The sequence below is a fragment of the Dendrobates tinctorius genome, unplaced genomic scaffold (genome assembly GCF_039654945.1).
Source record: "Dendrobates tinctorius isolate UK_male_01 unplaced genomic scaffold, ASM3965494v1 ptg000245l, whole genome shotgun sequence".
NCBI lineage: Eukaryota > Metazoa > Chordata > Amphibia > Anura > Dendrobatidae > Dendrobates > Dendrobates tinctorius.
This window is the reverse complement of record NW_027361912.1, coordinates 5,905,141-5,928,518: the sequence shown is the minus strand read 5'-3', so window position 1 is coordinate 5,928,518 and position 23,378 is coordinate 5,905,141. Positions and strand designations below refer to the sequence as shown.

General features: G+C 38.3%; 1 protein-coding gene across 2 annotated transcripts in view; it reads right to left on the bottom strand.

The window, feature by feature from the left end:
• The window catches only part of EBF2 (EBF transcription factor 2), a 149,147-nt gene that overhangs the window by 15,600 nt on the left and 110,169 nt on the right, over window positions 1-23,378 (bottom strand). The window contains exons 7-10 of one of the 2 annotated variants that reach the window (XM_073557143.1): window positions 15,642-15,723; window positions 13,338-13,479; window positions 4,680-4,810; window positions 2,503-2,629 (exon numbers count right to left, since the gene is read on the bottom strand). In XM_073557143.1, the coding sequence (XP_073413244.1) occupies window positions 2,503-2,629; window positions 4,680-4,810; window positions 13,338-13,479; window positions 15,642-15,723 (482 nt within the window). The remainder of the gene's footprint in view (window positions 1-2,502; window positions 2,630-4,679; window positions 4,811-13,337; window positions 13,480-15,641; window positions 15,724-23,378) is intronic. The other variant, XM_073557144.1, reaches the window with a different exon arrangement.

Here is a 23,378-nt window from a genome sequence, read left to right as displayed (position 1 = left end):
CGACATTTAGAACCACCTCAACTTTAGGTTTAGTTTCCCAAATTTCCGAAAGACCTGAGATCTTGCGTCTGGGATCCATCACCCCTTTGTACAATCCATTGGATTGTATATTTTGTAGACTAGGAATGCTATCGATATAAACCATGTGGGTAAATCACTACTAGAACATATAGTACAGCCTCCGCCTCCTGTTTATCTACGTGAAACATCCTCCTATTAAAGAGAAGGTCACGTCCCCACAGAAGCGGCATTTCTATTTACTTTTTATTAAGTAATTACAGAGAACATGAATTTTAATATAACGGGAGCCAGACGAGAGGGAATCTAATAGAAAAAAAAAACTAAAAAAAAAAAAGTAACGTTGGCTAAACTTAGATTTTCCCCAATCCCAGTGGGTGCGTTTAAGCAGTTTAATAATACCCATTTCATCTGTCATTGAATTGCAAACCCCAATTGAATTAAGCTGGATGAGATTTACTGTATATCCTGGGAACGGTGGAAGATGGAAATGCTTCTATAGCATGTTCCATTGCTCTGCTGGCTGACACACATTACACCTTGCAAATTGATGTAAAATAAGTGTTTTTTACCATAAATGTTTTCTTATTGAACCTAGCAGCTCCTTCGAGACACAAACATTTCCAATAACGATGAATCGCAATGTTGATAATTTGCCGCCAAAGCAAGGTGCGAAATGTTGACTATTAACTCCAGTTTAGGCTGCTAAAGTGTAATTTAATATTATTGTACTTATCGTGTCTTTTTATTTCTTTTTTTAAGCTTTTTTTATTTTTACATTTCTAGTACTGGTTAACAATCACACACCACTAACCACCAATCCAGGAAAAAAGTTATAGTCGTTGGTGCCCATCTACGGTACTTTTTCAAACCTTTATTTGTCCTCTGTAACATGGATCCCTGCTCAGATTTTTTTAATACTCATAAAGCCAAGTGGGCTTTTCCTCTTCCCTCCTGGAACCCATAACTGATAACTGGGTGACCTCTATGGTAAGTACACCCTTTCATATTGATTAATAGACCAACTATAGTAAGGATAAAGAGAGAGGTCTCCATAGGAAAAATAAAAATATAGTTCTCTACCCCATCTTTAAGGGTCAGTAAAGTTAAAATGGTGGCCCTTCCTGGAACCGGTTAGCCCCATCACACCAATAACTATCAGGGCCAGGAAGACGTTATAGTTGTTGGTGTCCATCTGCTTTCCAAGATTTTTGGGTTAATTTCCAAAACCTTTGTTTATCCTCTGTAATGTGGAGCCCTGTGGAGATTTTTAGTACTCATCACACCAACTTGGCTTGGCCTCTTCTCTCTTGGGACCCATAACTGTTGAATGGGCTACATCTATGGTAAGCATGCCCTTGAATGACGCTTCAGCTAAGATTAGGATAAAGAGAAGGGGGTCTCTCTAGAAAAAATAAAAATGGAGTTCTCTACTCCTTGGAGGATATTGCCACTAAACTTCTAGAGTGATGACATGATCTACAGATTGGTCCTTCCTTGCCTTTGTTCTTGGTTTGAGATAATTTTGAGATAAGTAGTGCAAGAAAACGACGTATGAAAAATTGAAAAATAAAAAACATTTACAAAATTTGATTGGGTGATGTGAGTTTTCCAAACATGTTTTTTTTAAGCTGGTCATCTCACCCACAAGAAAGGCAAGGAAGGACATAGGAACAATACGACGGTGGAAGGGAAAACTTTGAGATAAGTGGTAAAAGACGACCATGTATGAAAAATTGAAAAATAAAAAACATTTACAAAATTTGTTTGGGTGATGTGAGTTTTCCAAACATGTTTTTTTTTAAAAAACTGGTTATCTCATCCAGAAGAAAGGCAAGGAAGGACATAGGTCTTCCCCATTAAGAACAATACTACGGTGGAACGGATAACTTTCAGATAAGAAGTGCAAGATGACTATGTATGAAAAATTTAAAAATAAAAAACATTTACGAAATTTGATTGGGTGATGTGAGTTTTCCAAACATGTTTTTTTTAAGCTGGTCATCTCACCCACAAGAAAGGCAAGGAAGAACATAGGTCTTCCCAATTAGGAACAATATGACGGTGGAAGGGAAAACTTTGAGATAAGTAGTAAAAGACGACCATGTATGAAAAATTAAAAAATAAAAAACATTTACAAAATTTGTTTGGGTGAAGTGAGTTTTCCAAACATGTTTTTTTAAAAAAACTGGTCATCTCATCCAGAAGAAAGGCAAGGAAGGACATAGGTCTTCCCCATTAAGAACAATACTACGGTGGAACGGATAACTTTCAGATAAGAAGTGCAAGATGACTATGTATGAAAAATTTAAAAATAAAAAACATTTGCGAAATTTGTTTGGGTGTTGTGAGTTTTCCAAATATGTTTTTTTTTCAAACTGGTCATCTTCCCCTTTAAGAACAATACTACGGTGGAAGGGATTGCGTGGGGTGAGAAATAGACAACAAGTGACCTAAAAATAACTTCTGGTCCCTATGTTTTACCTGTGTATATAAATCTCCCCGGGGCTCCTTTGCAAAACTGTTTGGATTTGTATGATAATGTCACCTCTACCACACCTGGGATGTGCCGTGGCGGAGTCTGCACTCGGATGGCATGTGGAGTGATAAGCTGTGGATAAGAAAAGCAGTTTGTTAAAATATTAAAGGAAATGTGTTATCAGAAAACAACCTATTGTTTTATCAGGTTTTTATGTTTAATATCTGTAAAAAAAAGTTGGCAATGCATTTTTTTTTTTATTTTTCATATAATGATCTATATAAAAATTAAAAATCTTTCAAATTTCACCCTGGCCACTGGGACTATATTAGACTCAAACTTCCTGTTTTCTATAGAAAACTTTTCAGAAGTCTCATTATCATCACAGACAGCATTACAATGACAGATGATAACACAGGACCCACCATTCAGAATAGGTGATATCAAAGCTCACCTCCTCCTTTCAAAATTACCTTTGCACACGGAAAGTATGAAAAATTAGCCAAATGGGCAGCAAAATTGGCTGATAGGATTTCATATTGATGAGTGCAATATTATACATCTTGGGAAAAGATTTATTAATTATATTTACATTGGGTACAGAAAGTATGCAGACCCCTTTAAATTATTCACTCTTTATTTCATTGCAGCCATTTTGTAAATTGAAAAAAGTTCATTTTTTTCTCATTAATGTACACTCTGCACCCTTCATGACTGAAAAAAACAAATGTAGAAATTTTTGCAAATTTATTAAAAAAAAAACTGAAATATCACATGGCCATAAGTATTCAGACCCTTTGCTCAGTATTGAGTAGAAGCACCTTTTGAGCTTGTACAGCCATGAGTCTTCTTGGGAATGATGCAACAAGTTTTTCGCACCTGGATTTGGGGATCCTCTGCCATTCCTCCTTGCAGATCCTCTCCAGTTCCGTCAGGTTGGATGGTGAACATTGGTGGACAGCTATTTTCAGGTCTCTCCAGAGATGCTCAATTGGGTTTAGCTCAGGGCTCTGGCTGGGCCAGTCAAGAATGGTCACAGAGTTGTTCTGAAGCCACTCCTTTGTTAATTTAGCTGTGTGTTTAGGGTCACTGTCTTGTTGGAAGGTAAACCTTCGGCCAAGTCTAAGGTCCAGAGCACTCTGGAAGAGGTTTGACTTTAGTTAGTTGACTTTGTGGAACTTTCTCTCATCTCCCCACTGCATCTGTGGAGCTCAGCCACAGTGGTCTCAGTATTCTTTATCTCTCTCACCAAGGCTCGTCTCCCACGATTGCTCAGTTTGGCTGGACGGCCAGGTCTAGGAAGACTTCTGGTGGTCTCAAACTTGTTCCATTTAATGATTATGGAGGCCACTGTGCTCTTAGGAACCTTGTGTACTGCAGAAATTCTTCTATAACCTTGGCCAGATCTGTGCCTTGCCATAATTCTGTCTCTGAGCTCCTTGGCCAGTTCCTTTGACCTCATGATTCTCATTTGGTCTGACATGCACTGTGAGCTGTGAGGTCTTATATAGACAGGTGTGCACCTTTACAAATCAAGTCCTATCAGTTTAATTAAACACAGCTGGACTCCAATGAAAGAGTAGAACCATCTCAAGGAGGATCACAAGGAAATGGACAACATCTGACTTACATATGAGTGTCTGAGCAAAGGGTCTGAATACTTATGACCATGTGATATTTCAGTTTTTCTTCTTTAATAAATTTGCAAAAATGTCTACATTTCTGGGTTTTTTTCAGTCAAGATGGGGTGCAGAGTGTACATTAATGAGAAAAAAATGAACTTTTTTGAATTTACCAAATGGATGCAGTGAAACAAAGAGTGAAAAATGTAAAGGGGTCTGAATACTTTCCGTATCCACTGTATACGCTAAATGAAAATGATTGAGAACTAACTATTATTATCAATGATAAGCTAAATGATAGAGATCAATGCCAGTCTGCTGCATGGAAAGCTAGCAAGATATTGTCTCATATTGTAAAGTAATATTCTATCCCTTTCTATATACAGGCATTTTCGACTTTTATGGCAAATTGGTCAATCAATGCCCGTTTTTTTCTTTTTTTGACCCAGTAACTACGTCTTTGCCCAACAGATAAATCTTAGATACTATCTTTATTTTACCAAGTTATGAGATTTAACTAATATCCATACTGTCATAAAAACAAGATAAAATGTACTAACCTCACTCCAAACCAACATCGTCCCAAACACCACTTGAAGACCATCAAAGAAGTTGTCCCCGATAATGATGACCATAGCACCTCCGGTTGTCCAACCCTCACTTGGACTGATGGCTTTGATGCATGGTGTGGCTGTAAACATATGAAAAAAAATTGTCCTGTTATGTAGAGCTTGGGCTACTTTACCTCACTTTATCGGTCATCTCCCTTGGATTTATGCCAGTAATAGACAAATCTGGTGGCAAAGTTATGTGGGCATCACATTAGGTAACATCTCAACAATATACAAATTAGTGCCAACAAGATGTGTCTGAATATTACATGTATTATATATGAGATGCATGTACATAACATACATGCTAACCAATGTTTTTCAAATATTTTTAACTTTTTTATTACATTCAATTTTCAATATTTTCACAACTTATCAATAAAAAGCAGTCATTAAAGTTAGAAATGTAAACTCAAAAAGATCCAAAATTAAATATGGTAAGAAAAAAGGGAACGTTTTATATAAATACAATGAAAAAAAAAAATCTATCTATATTAAAGTGAAAATAAAAAATAAATTATAACCATCCCCGGGTATTATTAAGAGAAGAGTCAGATGCCCATATAAATTTGACAGGGATCGGAACGCAATGTCCGACTGGCCGGCGGCTCTTCCCACCCGAGCATGACAGCTGCATAGAAATACATGATGTCACACGCCAGACGGGAGAGCCTCCAGCCAGTCCAAGCATTGAGTTACGATCCCAGTCCAATTTATACGGCCGTCTGACTCTTCCCTAAAAGTGGAATATAACACCTATATTATTCATGTGCTCAGCCAGGAATAATACAGAGACTTTGTGCTCGTGGGATTAATATAAGCTTTACATGATTTCAATAGTATTTTAAGAGGACCTGACTCTCCTTAAGGAGACCCGCTCTGTATGGAGTCTTATTAACAATGCTCTATGGGAAAACCATGCAAATTAGATCTTTTCTGGTAGGCTAAAGCTCACACGTACTGCCCATACTGTACAAGACTGCTACTCGGTGTTCGACCCTTCCCCAAATCTTAAAGCGTGAATAAAGACGGGTCAGAACCCAACGTTTTTAGCCACACTTGCAAAAAAAATGCTTCCACCGGAAAGAGAGAATTTGCAGGTTTTAATTCTAAGGGTATGTGCACACTGAGTTTTTTTCCAGAGTTAATAGAGCAGAAACTGAGAGTAAACTCAATGTTATTGAGGATTTTTAAGATTTAGAGGAGGATTTGGAGAGTTTCCGTTCAGTTTTCATTCAGTTTCTGCTCCAAAATCTTCTCAAAGTTCTATCCTAAGTCTATGTGCACACAACTTCTTTTAATCTCAGACTAGCCCAACAAGTTTTTAAACCAGTAGACGCTTCAGGAACCTCCGGAGGTTTTTTTTCTCCTGAAGGTTTTTTTTGTGTTTTTCTGTAGGTTCCTGAGCATTTTTCTTACGATTTTAGCCACCAACGTTTTTTTGGTGGGTCTCCTCATGGTTTTTATGAAGTCTTTTTCTTTTGTCGTTTTCTGGTCATTTTTTTAAATTCCATTGAATGATGAAACCACTAGTGCTTTTTTACCCACCAAAAATGTCCGCTCGTCTTTTGAGCTTCTCCATTGACTTGTCTTGTGAAATACAGAGCGTCTTCAGAGCGGAAAATCCCTAAAGCATGGACAAGTTATTTCTTTGACCCACGTGGACATTTTAGAAACCTGAAGCTGTTCTGAAGCCTACACATGTGCACAGCAAGTCATTTTTACATAGAAATGCACATGTTCATTCTTTTTCAACTTTTTTTCAGGGGGTTTCTGCAGCGAAACCCCTGAAAAAGACATTGCGTGCATATAGTCAATGAGTGTAAACTCCAAGTTTTTGAGCAGTTTTGATCCTTTGAGGGGAATTTTGGCTATGTGCTCATGGAGTATTTCAATGAGTTTTTAGAGTAGAAACTTAGCAGAAACACTTTCGATCCTTCTAAAAGTTGCTAAACTCAAAAACTTGGAGGTTCTGCTCAGTTTCTGCTCAAAAAAACTCGGCAAAATGAATTGGTGGGCATATATACAGCCTTGGAGAGTTTCTGTTCCCAAAACAAAAAGACTCTGTGTGCACATACCCTTACAGAATGACAAGAGCCGTAAAGTGGTACATGGAGTCCTAACGAATCTACCCTTGGCACTCAGAGATGTTCTACCCTAGGAGAAATGGCGCAGTAAGCTTCCATGAAATTTGAGACCCAGTATGGACTGCATTGGTTTCTGTGGGCGCCATACTATGACTTTATACAACTTGAAATATGCCGAGTGCATAAGGCCCAATTTAAAAAAAAAAAAAGTCCTAAGAATGAAACATTGTCCAGATACATGACGAGCACATAATAGGATGTATCTCCGCAGAGTAAGCTCACTAAGGGGGGGTATTTGGTATCATGAAGTCGAGCTGTCAGGACGAGGGAGAACTCGCACCTGCGCTGGGGCCCACTTCATGTTTATTCTGGGGGAATTGCAACCCTATATTTCACACTTAAGTCCCGAGTTTCCTTTCCAAATTCTTTATATGGGTGTGTTCTGACTACAATCTCATTTCATTACAGAGTTGTGGATTACAACCAGACATGAGCAAAACTATATATCCTGTGAAATAATGGAAATACCCATCATACCCAAGCCAAAAAAGCACATTTTACATCTTTATAGTGCAAACTGAGAAACCTATCGGAAATAAATCCAAACCTGAGAAATTCAATCTAAGCATGGCAGGGGGATAAAACAGGGGAGAGAGCAGGATACGGAGCAGGGGATGGAGCAGGGGACAGAGCAGGTGAGAGCAGGGGACATAACAGGGAACAGAGCAGGAGAGATAGCAGGGGATGGAGCAGGGGACAGAGCAGGTGAGAGCAAGGGACATAACAGGGAACAGAGCAGGAGAGATAGCAGGGGATGGAGCAGGGGACAGAGCGGTGAGAGCAGGGGACATAATCGGGAACAGAGCAGGGGAGATAGCAGGGGATGGAGCAGGGAACAGAACAGGGGACGAAGCAGGGGACAGATCAGGGAACAGACATGGGGACACAGCAGGGGACAGAGCAGGGGACAGACAAGGGGACAAAGCAGGGGACGGAGCAGGGGACAGAACAGGGAACAGAGCTGGGGACATAGCAGTGGACAGAACAAGGGACGGAGCAGAGGACAGAGTAGAGAGAGCAGGGGACAGAGCAGGGGACTTAACAGGGAACAGAGCAGGGAAGATAGCAGGGGATGGCGGAGGGGACAGATCAGGGAACAGACATGGAGACACAGCAGGGGACAGAGTAGAGGAGAGAGCAGGGGACAGAGCAGATGATGGAGAAGTGGACACATCAGGGGACAGATCAGGGAACAGAGCAGGGGACACAGCAGGGGACAGAGTAGGGGAGCTAGCAGGGAACAGAGCAGGGGATGGAGAAGTGTATATAGCAGGGGATAGAGCAGGGAATGGAGCAGGGGAGAGAGCAAGGGACGCAGCAGGAGATGGAGCAGGGGACAGAGCAGGGGAGAGAGCAGGGAACAGAACAGGGGATGGAGCAGGGGACTGAACAGGGGACAGAGAAGGGACTGAGCAGGAGATGGAGCAGGGGACACAGCAGGGGACAGAGTAGGGGAGCTAGCAGGGAACAGAGCAGGGGATGGAGAAGTGTATATAGCAGGGGATAGAGCAGGGAATGGAGCAGGGGAGAGAGCAAGGGACGCAGCAGGAGATGGAGCAGGGGACAGAGCAGGGGAGAGAGCAGGGAACAGAACAGGGGATGGAGCAGGGGACAGAGCAGGGGACTGAGCAGGGGACTGAGCAGGAGATGGAGCAGGGGACAGAACAGTAAACAGAGCAGGGGAGAGAGCAGAAGAGAAAGCAGGGGACTGAGCAGGGGATGGAGCAGGGGACAGGGCAGAAAAGAGAGCAGGGGACTAAGCAGGAGACGGAGCAGGGAACAGAGCTGGGGACAGAGCAGGGAAAGGATCATGGGACAGTGCAGGGAACAGTGCAGGGGAGAGAGCAGGGGGTGGAGCAGGGGACAGAGCAGGGAACACAGAATCAGCCATGTAGCAGGATAACTGGGTAAATAGTTAAGAAGGATATCAGATTTCAATTTCTCCGAAAAGTAAAATAGAGCTGAATCAGATTTTTTTTTATTTAACAACAGTTTGGAGTTTCTCCAAAATGTAAAATAAAAAAAAATATATTCAAATAGTTTTTGCGGAGATTTGAGATCTAGGTGAGACATTAAGGAGTTTTTACTCAGTTTCTGCTCCAAAATCTCCTAATAAAAATTTTGTGTGCACATAAGCATGTAAAGAAAACCTAAAACAGCACTGATAGTAGAAAAAAAAATTATGTAGATTGTAAGCTCTCACGAGCAGGGTTGTCTAATTTTGCTTTAATTATTGTATTGTTAACGTTGTTACTTATGATTTGTGATTTGAAACTGTTAAACTGTAAAGCGCTGCGGAATATGTTGGCGCTATATAAATAAAAATGATTATTATTATTATGTGCTAGGTCATCTAGAAAGTTCTTGTATATGTCAATTAAATTGGAAAAAACACCGGAGGTGGAGAAAATGCGTAAATATAATGTATCACACAATCTAAAATTAAAAATTGTACTAGTTGTATTTGTTATTTTATAATATTTATATAATATTAGTTATATACATTTTATATATTATAATTTTTTATGTTTTTATTTATTGAATTACAAATTATCATTATTGCTTATATATTTTTATATATAAATGTTTATATATATATATGGTAATTCAATAACTTATTATTATTGCTGTTGTTATTGTTATTATTAATACTGCTGCTTATATATATTTTAATATATAGATTATATATTTATATAATTTAATTACAGAATAATAATAATTATTATTGTTATCATTATATTATTATTATTATATTTATAGTTGTTGCTGTCGTTGTTTTTGCTGTTATTATACAAATTAATTTTCTGCACAGTTTGTCTAAAAAACATATAAAACTAATATTTTAAGTTAAAAACTAATTTACGTTTACATATGCCTTTTTCAACATCCAAACCTGAGATAAAGCTATAGGAATATATATATATATATATATATATATATATAAAGCATAGTGATAAAAACAAATTAAAAAGACTATAAGACAATGCTAAGAAGAAAGGCATTGAGCTGCCATAAAACACTATACTGTGTAGACTCTGTAGTTCATCGTTCATTTTTATTCTTTATGATATAATTTAGGAATCGATATTCCTTACAAAACATTCATCATTTTTTTTTATCATCTTATGATTTGTCGATCCACCCAAAAATCTATATATTTTTTTTAAATTTGTCTTAAATGTTTACAAGTTAAACTATCCTCTAGAAATGCAAGCCAAAAAAAAATGAATCAGAGAGTCCTAAGGAAAGAAGCAAGTTTTGTGTGCATATTTTTTATTTTTTTTTTATGGCTTCTTCCCCTTCCATATGGATAGGCCTCACAACTCCATTTTCCATCAGGAGCCATAACCAGCCTCAATCTATCACTCGGCTTCCACCACTGACAGGGTCAAAGGTTCCTCAGATCTCTGGCTAGGTTCCAAAAAAACGGAGCAGCCAGTCAATCAAGTCCAATCAGTTTAACCAAAGCTGGACTCCAGTCCAGCCCCGCACCCTGGGATTTATTTCCACCATTTGACCGCCCGCCGGGGGAAAATTAACACCACACTAAATTCCTCACTGATTCAATCATTCTCTTCCAGTTCATTAATCCCTCACATGGTTAATACAAGATGTGTTGAGTAGGAATAACCAGTCAAACCATACAGAAGTGATACTGGGACATCAAGCAATCGTGATCTAGATCTCCGACACTTAAGGAAATCGTTCTCTGGGCTAATACGGAGGTAATTATTAAATCACTTCACTTTCAGTGTATATTATAGGGCGGGAACGCTACGAGATGGGCTCACATCAATGCCTGTCATTCAGACTTTAGAGAAAAAAGTTACTGAACAGAATGATTTACCAAAGCAAAATGCTTGTTTGTACATGCTTACACATTAAAGGGGTTGTCCAGGCTCGGGGCTCAAGTCTGCAGACATTCTAGATGACTACAGACTTGTGAATTCTCACAGTGCGCACAGCGATCATTGTCAGGATTCTCCGATGCAGGCACTGGAAGCAGGTGGTAGTGTATACAATCTGCATACTTCCGGCCACATTCCAACTAGACGTCCCCAGCCTCACTCAATTTACGTGTATAGAGCACCCCTGTGCACATTTAGTTGGCACATGGCAGTATGTATCAGGATTCTCCGGCACCGACATCGGAAAATCTTGACAGCGTGCACCCTGCGCAATGTGAGGAATCAGAAGTCTGCAGTCAAACAGGGTGACTGCAGATTTAAACCACCAAACCTGAATAACCCCTTTAAGATATTCAGGCCTAGGGTTTAAATCTGCAGTCTCTCTGTGTGACTGCAGACTTGTGCTTCCTCACAGTGCGCAGGGTGCAAGCTGCCAAGATTCTCCGATGTCGGTGCCGGAGAATTCTGATACATACTGCCACAAGCCAACTAAACGTGCACAGCTAGTCTCTATACAAGTGAATTGAGTGAGACTGGGGACATCTAGTTGGAATGTGGCCAAAAGTATGCACAATCAGTGGCTATATATTGAATTTTTTTTTAAATCTTTTATGTATTGTGCTGTGGAATTTCAAGAGGACTTAACACCATTTTTCTAAATGATAGGTATTAAATCATAACAACATATTTAAATACAAGTCATTAAAAAAAAGTATATTAAAAAATGGCTCTAAACTCTAAAAGCCAATTTTATATATCAGGTTTTTTTTGTCATTTGTGAAAAACGGTCTGGGATTTTTTCTATATGCTGGATCCAGTTTTGGTCTGTGTGTCAATTTTTGCATCTGCTAGCCTATAACCATTAATGAGGACATGTCACTTGATCAGAAATGGACAGTGTTTGCTATTATTTTATTCTTGCTTCTCCCCTGTGTATTCTTTAAAAAAAAAATCTGCCATACGGTTCCAGAGGTATGGGCCTTTTAGCTTAAAGCTAATTGTTATGGTCTTTACAAAGGGAGTGTGATGCACAGGCTCCTCTGGGGCATGTCTTTAGATTGCTCTGCATAATTACCCTGTTAGCCACGCCCCCTTGCTAAAGACTATAAAAAGTAGCACTAATTAAAGGCCTATATCTCTGGAACAGTATAGTGGATTAAAAAACAATCGGAATACTCAGGGAAACAACTGGAATAACATAAGAACAGAAAGTCTACACTTGACCTGTTGAAAGGTCCTCTTTAAACTGTAAAATACGGACAGCAAAATTGCTTACTTCTGTATAGTAGATGTTTTTTTTCACCGGGCCATTGCGTTTCATTGGCGCGTTTGATCTGCAGCATGGGTCGAAGACGGACATGGCTGCATTCTTTTTTTTTGTGTGGACATTCGGTGAAGAGGCACATTGATTGTAATGGATCTGTGATCAATCTGGAAAAATATGGGACGGAACACATACCCCAAAAAAACTGATTTATGAAACTGGCCATATTTGCGACCAATGATGGGTAAGGAGGATCTTTTTATGTCCTTGGTACCTCTCCACAATCCTCAATAGTAGACTGAGAGAGACCTCGCTAAATATCATGAATTTTCATAGCGCCGGTAACTATCCATGGCAGTAAAAAGCGAGTGTCAGAACCATGACATCACCCCAACTTCTCACACCTGACAATGTATGGCACCGAGGATAGTCACTAGGGTTGCTCTCCGTCATAGACATTACACCTTATGATAGCTAGTAATCTTTCTATAACATTTTTTAATTACTGAGAATTAGAAATTTAACTATTATTTGAAAAACAAATTATAATAGATCCTTTCTAATTTTAGGTGTGTCTAAGTGACCTCAAACTATCTGGCTAGGGGGAAAGAGATGCTAACTTGTGGTAACCAGCATCCGATTTAACTACACATTGCGGTATCAGAATTTTTAGACTTCTTGCAAATTGTTTGAATTTGCAGGAACCTGATCGAAGACAATTCACAGCGGCTTGATCCGCTCATTGCTAGCTGCCATTAATAACTCGAATGGCAAGCATGTAAAACCTTGGCTGCCATAGTAAAAGTTGCTCTTTGTATGCAGTCTTTTTCTATGCCTCATATTAGTAGGTCCCAAGTAGCGTAATGCCTCTACGACCACCATAAGCCTTAATATGGAACTATACAATAGAGTTGTCTTCATATTTGGTCTTCAGGACCAGAAATAACTTTGGAAGAAAGCTCTGACGTGAATAGAGGTTGTCACGGTCAGTATCTTGATAGTAAGTCAGATATGGCCAACTGGTTAAGGAGAAAATGGTCCTACAGTTACAAAGTGTCTATGGAAGCGGTTGTATATTAGTACATGAATTGAAGGAAAGAGTTCAGAATACTATGAGTAGTTACAACACGATAGTTCACCAGTAGAAGTGGAACATCCAGCTAATAAGTTGTGTGCAAAAACAAGTCAGTTAGAAATAAATGAATCAACAGTACTGTCAGCATTAGCGTAGGTTAATGTAGCGTTGATGTCTCTGGTTGCAGATAGTGAAAGAATGAGAAGACCGTACCGTACTCCAGACAAGGGTCCGTACCTTCGGTAGGGTCTAGCCTTCTTGCCCGCCGCCCATGCTTCGAGTTGTTATGAACAAACATATTATCTGACACGGCCAGGACATGTCCATCTACGTTCACTGTGGTGGAGAGGACAACCTGTAAGAACAAACATGTCAGATATCGAGCCCCAAATTTCCTCATCTTCTCTTTATTCAAAAGGGAAACTCATAAGTGGACTGAGTTCATTATTTGGGTAAAATAAATGCAAAAACTTTAGCAGAGGTAGAGCCTGAAATTCAGAGTCCTTTCTGAAATCTAAATGCGAACTCCCAACTATAGAAAGAAAGCCTTTGTGCAATTGTGGGCTACAATCTGGCTGGGAAACTAGCATGTAACTCAAGTAAGACCCCCTGTAATGCCTCTAAAGTGGCCCACAATTGTAATTTTTTTTTAACCAATTCTCAGCCTTCATTTACTATGGCTGTGGTGGTCTCACAATCATTTTCTTCCCTGGGTCAAGGGCATTGACATTCTGATATAATTGTTGTATTATTTTCACGGAACTTTGTAACATAACTCATGGTTTCATGAGATCTTGTTTCTCAACAGGATATGAATATGCTTAAAATATGCACAACATCTTTATGACAATGTTATTAATTCCTACAATAAGTTGTTCTGTGCACATTTACATCCAGAAGTATAAACACATCACTCAAGTAAAAAGCAATCGAACACCTCCTGGTAATATTTCCATCCTCTACGATAAACCCTCTTTAGACTCCACCTCGGGTTCAGAGCCTCTAGGGCTGAGGGTCAGACAAAGTCAAGCTCAGAAACACTACACAAGAGACCCACTGACCTTGGGAAATCTTTACATCTTATCTAAACAGATCAAGGTCAGTAGGTCTCTCCGCCACCTTAACTGTTTCCATGTTTAAGAGGGCTTGAGGTGTCAAAGTGTCCCTGAGACATGACAAGAAATGAGACTGAAGGTTCAGACCACATTTTAGAAAAAGCTTCTAATTCACAAGCAGCACTAGTATGAAGGTGTTTATGGAGAAATTGAATGATATTTATGGTATAAGAATTTGAATCCCACAAGACATATGCTCTATCTGTAATTGTGAGATGTTCAAGCGATTGAGAAAACTGGTTCTGGTTTAATTTTGGTTGCTAATCACTTACATCTCTTAGCATATCTCCTCTATAATCAAACTCAATTTTGGATAAACATTTTTTTCTTATAAGGGTCATTGAATGATAATCTGATGACAGATCGTCCCACTGCTGAAATCTTTACCTATCAATTGTAAACTGTTCAATTTCCCTGCAGTGCCTCCACTGGACAAATAAAGTATTACACAATTCTGTTTAACATGTATGGGTTGACGATATAATGTATATACAGTAAGTAATGGGTCAACGATAGAAAGAGATTCTCTGTACTGCCTCTCTTACTCTCTAACCTACAGAGCATCGTGGGTTCTTAATCCGGAACCTCCATCTTTTAATTCAATGGTCTGAGAAGCCCTCCTACAGAAGGAACAAAATGGCATAGAGGAAGAACTCAAAAACATCGATCGATGTCTACCAATTCAATGTTCTAAGAAGCCCTCCTACAGAAAGAACAAAATGGCATAACATCGATGTCTACCGATGGGTGTCTTTACTTTACGTTGGCTTAAACCACTAGACATGCTTGAAAGCTTTTTAAAGGGAGTCTGTTAGCACAGAATAACTGTTCAAAACAAGTACAGGCACTTGGAGAATCCTTGGTGTTGTCAAGCAATTCAATACACCTTCCCACCCTACTTGTTTTCCCTCTATTCGCACCTCTCCTCTTCTTTGATTGACAGCTCTGTCTTTATATAGCCAAAGAAGGGTGTAGATAGATGGAAAACAAGCTGGTGGGAAGGTTCACTGACCTGTTTGGCCACACCAAGGGTCCACCAAGCACCTATACTTGGTTTGAAAAATCATTCTATGCTGACAGATTGCCTTGACTGAGTCGACTTTCCCCTACAGGGTAGCTTCTTGTAGGTGGTACTAAGAGACAGTGTCCTCTCTGGAGTGAACCTAATTAGCATATTTTTTCCCCAAATAGCATTGCCTTTTTAATTCTCTAAGCAAGTTACATCTGCACAATTATTCCATAATAAGATATTTTAAAATTGACTCTCTAAACCATTTTTCAATTTTGTACCCTGTACATTTGTATTAAGACTCTTCATGTATTAACCCTTTTCAATGTGTTATAATCTATGTGTATTTTATACTTGCTTGAATAGATTTTATTAGAAAAATTAAATACAAACCTGGAACCGTCTCATGTCTCGGGGGTTTCCTGCTGTCTTTAGACAGTTCTGGTTACATTTCAAAAAGAACTTGAGGAAGAACCTAATGGAGATAATACAACATATTAGTCCAAGAATCTAACATCCCAGGGCTTGACATAACATCATATTACAATACATACTTCAATTTGACACCTTACAAAATAAGCATTATATACAGCAATAATCCTAATTGACACAAACTTGGCTCCATCCCTCATGACAGATTTGTATGATCATGAAATACTGTATACATTTTACTATTGTATGTTTATATACTGTAATGAGGACCAAATCATTAGTACCTATATATGAGGGCTTAAAATCTAAAAAGCATAACTTTCAGTGTACAAAAACATAACATACAAATATATCCTAACTGTATTAAACATTCATTAACTGCAGACCTCTCGGGTGAAGTAATGCTAATGCTACAAAGCAGAGACCAGGTTGATGACCTAGATCTGAATGAAGAATAATCAGGCTATTTGTGTGAACCGTGTAGACAGAAAACTTGTGTGGATGCTTGATGAGTGTTATTTTTCTTAATATGTAATTATGGTACTTTGTATATCTTTACTTTAAATACCTACACACACTATATTTGAGATGTTAAATGTATGTAGATCATGTGGTGTTATTTAAAAGAAATTCAATCATTTGTAAAAAGTTGAGGACTATATTAATGATATTAAAGAGTTAAACTTTCAGTAAAAAAAATTAAAATAAGGGACCGCAATGGGGTCAAATATTACCCGCAATTGTGCAATAATTTACAATATAATATACTAATCTATTTTTTTCATACTGTATGCTTATTTAGATATACACTGGATTGAAGAAGATCTCTACAACATTCAGCGCGACTGTTTTTTTTTTTTTTTTAAAGATTTCTGCCATGTATAGCTTCAACATTAAAAATGCAAGATTGACAAAATGTCCTTTTATGGATTGTGCAGTTAAAAGAATATTTTTCAAGACCTTCTTGTATTTATAAAAGAAGCATTATATATGCGGTATATTATATTCCTGTTACATACAATTTTATAATTTCATAATTACACACATATATTTACTATATTAATGTATTGGGTGTAACATACTGTATATTATGTCACATTATGATAAAAAATATAATATTAAATGTTTATAAGTAGAAATGAATAAAAATGATAGTATATTTCAGACATTATTTATTTTATTTAATGATGGATGATGAGCATTTGGAGTGTAGTAGAAATAATACACCTAGTTATCTCTTTTTATCACTTGCTCCAGGCTGAGAATTATGCTGTTTTCATACTACTTCTCTGGTTACATAATACATTTAATTTCTATGTATACACATGAAGAACATCAGCATAATGTAAGTGCTAAAATGAAACATTAGATACCTCATCATAGAAAGCCACTGACAGCTACATGTCCCATATCCAGTCTACGACTAGAGGAACATTTAACACTTCTTCTAAGTTGTACAAACATGCAATTTGCTGAACGACTCTCATTTACTTCTATTCTCCATCTAGTTACGTCTTTGGTTAAACAGCAGCTGACATTCCTGAATATTCAAGTAGTTTTTTTTTTCTCAAATTAACACACTTTTTATTGCAATTTTAGCACTTTAGAGTCTACTTATCCATAACAGCAGTTTCCATATTAAAGACGTGGCAAACGATCTGAAGACAGGATGACTTTGATATGAGATTTCCTAATGATTTACAAATGCTTCATCAGTGTAAATAATGTTTGGCAACACATTTATCAGATTTAATGATTGGAGGTTTGTTTTGTTTTTTTTCTCTTGCTCCTTTAACTATGGAATTTGATGCAGTTTTTTTTTTTCAATCAGTTTACATCCATACCCAAAATGAAAAAAAAAAAAAAATCTAAAAAATATTGGGTGTCAATTAAAAAAAAGTTAGTGTATTTTATCTAGAATTTTATACTTTAATTTTTTCTTATTACTTTTTTTAGTATTTATGTTTGCTAACTACTGAGCCTTTACTAAGTGTTTAGAAACGGTACGGTACATTTAGACCTGCAGATTTTATCATAGATTTGGATATTTGGTATGGCTGTGGATTTGTATGTGTATTTAATATAATTTATTATACCATATGCGTGTCTCTACGTATATAGGTAGAGTGGAGTGTGTGTTTGTATCTATATATATATATATATATATATTATATATACATGTTCTGGTTTAATATTTACACACACATATATATATACGGTTTTGTGGGTAGCTCTGTTTATATATACAGTATATATATATATATATATATATATATATATATACACGAAACCAAAGCTAAATGTACAGTTCAGACAAGAATACATATATATATTATTTATATGTATATATATATATATATATATATATATGTGCCAGCCCATGTGCAGATGTAGCCGAGCTGATGATATATATATTATATATATATATATAGTATATACAGTATATATATGCATATATATACAATATATACACGCACTAATAAAGGTTTATGCAGAATGGCTAGTACGGAATGCTAGTTGTGCTGGGACAAGCCCTTAGTTCCCATATATACACTATATACAGACATATAATATTATATACACGGTGAGGCCAGTCCGGCAGGCCTTCTGCACATTAATACCGAGCTGCATGTACACACGGCGTATGTATGTGAGAGGCAGGAGGAGGGTGGGAGCGGCGCAGGAGACGTGTGTGGGTCATAGCTGTATGTTCCCGCAGTAAGTTTGGGTCCCAGGTGAGTCGGTCGGTTCCTCTTGTTACTATGACAACCACATTTACTGCAGTCCCAAAATCCCATCACAGCGCACACGTACAGAGCAGAATTAAAGGCAGAGGCACACAGCAGTCTGTAACACCAGCCGACACACACCGCGCCGCACCACACAAACCGCACACAGACACACGGCCAGGGCTGCAATTAGCGGGAATACTACATACCACGCCGCACCGAAAGCACATAGAGCTGAGAGACAGAGCGCTAGATCTCTTTTCCACTACATTTAGCCCTAAGATTTGGCTCCTGAGAGGTGAATTGGGGGGTCTGCAAATGTATGGGGGCTAATTGTCTGTTTACACACATCTGAACCGAAGTGGGGAAAGTCCATAGGGATTAGTGTGCGCAAGTGTCCACAGGAAAAGGGGTGCAAGGTGTAAGAAAAGAGCGATACTAAAAATAAGCGAAATATAGCACAACATTAAATAAAGGAATAACAGCTCTAAAATTCCATAATAGTTGTGTATATATATATATATATATACACAGCTCTGGCAAAAATTAAGAGATCACTGCACAGTTTTATAAAAATCTGCTTCTCTACATGTCTGACAACCATTCCATTCCGGTTTCAATTGAATTCCAACCAGAGTACACCTCATTCTATTTAATGTGCTTCTGATTAGGTGATCACCTGAACCAAATCTCATTTAACAAAGGAAAGTATAAAAACCCTGCTGTGGTGTTCACAATCCTCTTGCAATAGGACAAGCTGGATGGTAAAACAAGTGCTAGTAATATCCCAAAAGTAATAGGAATGAAAAAAAAAATCACTTTTAACCATGCCAAAGGAGTTGAAAAGAATAGTCTTGAGTGAGGGCTCAATTCTGGCTTTACTAGCAGAGGGATACAGTGAGTGTCATGTTGCTTCCATCCTTAAAATTTCTAAGACAGCAGTCCATTACAACAAGGTCAAGCAGCAGACATTGGGGACAACAAAGCTACAGACCGGCAGAGGGCAAAAACGACTCTCCACTGACCGGGATGACCGTCATCTTATTCATATGTCACTCAGCATCCGCAGGATGACATCAAGTGACCTACAAAAGGAATGGCAAATGGCAGCTGGGGTGAAATGCACGGCAAGAACAGTTCGTAACAGGATCCTAGAGGCAGGGCTCAAGTCATGTAAAGCTAGAAAAAGCCTTTCATCAATGAGAAACAAAGGAGAGCCAGGCTGAAGTTTGCCAAAGTTCATAAGGATTGGACCATAGAGGACTGGAGTAAGGTAATCTTCTCTGTTGAGTCTAATTTTCAGCTTTGCCCAACACCTGGTCATCTAATGGTTAGCCAGAGACCTGGAGAGGCGTACAAGCCACAGTGTCTTGCACCCGCTGTGAAATTTGGTGGAGGATTGGTGATGATCTGGGGATGCTTCAGCAAGGCTGGAATTGGGCAGGTTAATCTTTGCGAAGGACGTATGAATCAAGCTGCATATAAGGTTATCCTGGAAAAACAGATGATTCCTTCTGCTCAGGCAATGCTCCCCAACTCTGAGGACTGGTTTTTCCAGCAGGACAATGCGCCATGCCACATTAGGTCAATCAATGTGTGGATGAAGGACCACTACATCAAATCTCTGTCATGGCCAGCCCAATCTCCAGACCTGAACCCCATTGAAAACCTCTGGAATGTAATCAAGAGGAAGATGGATAGTCACTCACAAGCCATCAAACAAAGAAGAACTGCTTACATTTTGGCACCAGGAGTGGTATAAAGTCACCCAAAAGCAGTGTGAGAGACTGGTGGAAAGCATGCCAAGACACAGGAAAGCTGTGAAAATCATGGTTATTCTACAAAATATTGATTTCTGAACTCTTCCTGAGATAAAACATTAGTATTGTTGTTTCTAAATGATTATGAACTTGTCTTCTTAGTATTATTTGAGGTCTGCAAGCACTCTGCATTGTTTTGTTATTTTGACCATTTCTCATTGTCTGAAAATAACTACAAAATTTAGTGCTTGGAAATTCGGAGACATGTTGTCAGTAGTTTATAGAATAAAAGAGAAATTTACATTTTACTCAAAAATTCAAAGAGAAAAATCAGAGAAAATGAAAAATTTGCAGTGGTCTCTTAATTTTTGCCAGAGCTGTATATAGCTCTACGTGTGTGTGTGTATATATATATATATATATTGCTTACACACAGTTTATTAATTATATTACATACACACAGAACAATATATATAGGTATATATATATACTGCTCTGCGTGTGTGTGTATATATATATATAAATATACTGTTCTATATGTATATACAGTATATTGCTCTATGTGTATGTATATATATATATTGCTCAATATGTGTGCGTGTGTGTATATATTTACTGTTCTGTATATATATATATATATATATACTGCTCAAAAAATAAGGGGAACACTAAACAATGCATTGTATTGTTTAGTGTTCCCTTTATTTTTTTTGAGCAGTATATATATGTATAACTCTATGTGTGTTTATACAGTATATATATATATTGTTCTGTGTGTATATATGGTTAAAAAAACAATGGTGATGATAGTACAGAAATTCAGAATATTAATAATATTGAGAGAATAATGATATCAGTTATTAATAGGACGCATGGACACATTCAGCACTGACTCTCTCCTAGTCATGTTGACTGTGTCTTTCAGGAGTTAACGCTCTCTTGCACTCTTCACACCCCTTGCCGCTCCCAGCAGTAGCATGAACAGATAAATAAGCCATTATTTCCACACTAAATACGTGGCAAACGAACTGACGACAGGATGAACAGAGATTTTTTTTCACCGAGACCACTGCACCTCCTGTCTATCGCCTTAGTCAACTATGGCAGCTCTGACCTGTTTGAGTAAAGAGAATGAGCTGTAATACCAGATTCGGCCAATGGACAGAAGAGGCGCTGTTTCTGGGAAATAAGTGTTTTGGACAATTACTTTAGGTCTGTAAGTATTGGTATGGCTGCATAGGCGCCTGTCCCCCAATAAGAATGATACCTTTTTTATAACGATCCGATATGCCAGTCATGAGAAATCTTGTGTACAAGCCATATGCAAATCAGGCTGGAAGTGCACTGGGGGCGTGTCAGGGCACTTGGTAGAAGCACCTCCAGCCTGATTTGCATATCGCTTCTAAGGTAGATTTCTCATGACTGGCACATCGGATTTTTACAAAAAAGGCATCATTTTTATTGGGGGACAAGCGCCTACACAGCCGTACAGCTACTTTCATATATAAAATTATGCTGACAGTTTCCCATTAAGTCTCTCCTCAAAAGTCACAACTTATTATCACCCAACCACGGACTCACAACAATACACTCCAATCACTTTCGTTGACCACAAGCGTTTGTAAAAACTGGGGTTTCCCTTTGCAATTACTCATAAAGTACTGGAAATAGGTTTTTGGGTATAATTTAGCAGTTAGGGCTCCATTTATATATAAAGCTTCAAATCCCCTGCATGAACATAAAGTCAAATGATAAAATTCTGCCTACCAGTAGTCTCCACTAGAGGGAGCTTATCTCATTACTGTTTACACATTGATCTTAAAGGGAAACTGTCAGTGGGATCACCTCTACTAAGCTGTCTAGATGGGCACACAGCTCATACAAACATAGAATTGTAGAGTTGGAAGGGACCTCCTGGGCCATCTGGTCCAACCCCCTGCTCAAAGCAGAATTCGCTAAATCATCCGAGTCAGATGTCTGTCCAGCCTCTGTTTGAAGACTTCCATTGAAGGAGAACCACCACTTCTCGTGGCAGCCTGTTCCACTCATTGAGCACTCTAACTGTCAAAAAGTTTTTTCTAATATCTAATCTGTGTCTCCTCCTCCTCATAGGAAGCCGAATAAAATGATACCTTGATATCTGTGATCCAATGTTTTATTCCTGAGAAATACATATTTTTCTTAATATGCAAATCAGCTGTTAAGATCTATGGGCGGGACATATATCTTCCTGAAAATCTGCCTCCAGAGCTTATTTTAAATGAAAGGTGTCGTCACCAGTGTGAGACATGTAGATCAGACGCGCACACTGTCAGTCACTACATGTTGCATTGGTAATACCCCCTCTCATTTACAATAAGTTCTGGAGGCAGATTCTTGGGGTGATCTATCTCCCACCTATGGAGCTTAACGACTAATTTACATATTAAGAAAAATGTGGATTTCTTTGGAATAAGACATCAGATCACAGATATCAAAGTATCATTTTATTACATTAGTAATGCCCCCGTTTATTTACAATAAGCTCTGGAGGCCGATTCTAGGGGAGATCTATCTCCCACCCATAGATCATAACGGCTCATTTACATATTAAGAAGAACGTGGATTTCTCTGGAACAAGACATCGGATCCCAGTTATAAAGGTATCATTTTATTCAGCTTCCTGTGACCTACATGGCCACGTAGACGCTTAGGAGGGTTGACCCTACGGACAGATTCCCTTTCATAATAAAACAGTGTCAAGTGAGCGCCGTCTGGTGGTTGCTACAGGCAGACTTTTTTTTCTCCTAACTTTATGTATATACATATACATTTTCGAAAAAATATTTAGATTTTATTTATATTACATATTTTGAGATATTTCAAGGGATTGATAAAAATGGAGGTTTGCAACAGTTTCAAAGCGATGTCACATTCTTACAACCTGAACCAGATTACCCACTGCGGGGTAGGATTTTTGCAAAACGCGTCTCACTTTTTTTTTACTTTTGATTCAATTTTCTCCAAAAAATGGCAAAAATGGCAAAAATTGCGGAACATTTTGCCTGTCTGTGTGATTTTTGCACCTCCTTCGCGACGAACGCTCCATTTTTTCTCGAAAACCGGGCCGCGATATCCGACAGCTATATATTTTTTTTCCTCTCCCCTTATAATCATCCAATGTTTGTTAGGATCATTAAACTAAAACTGACTTTTCACCTGCTCCCATA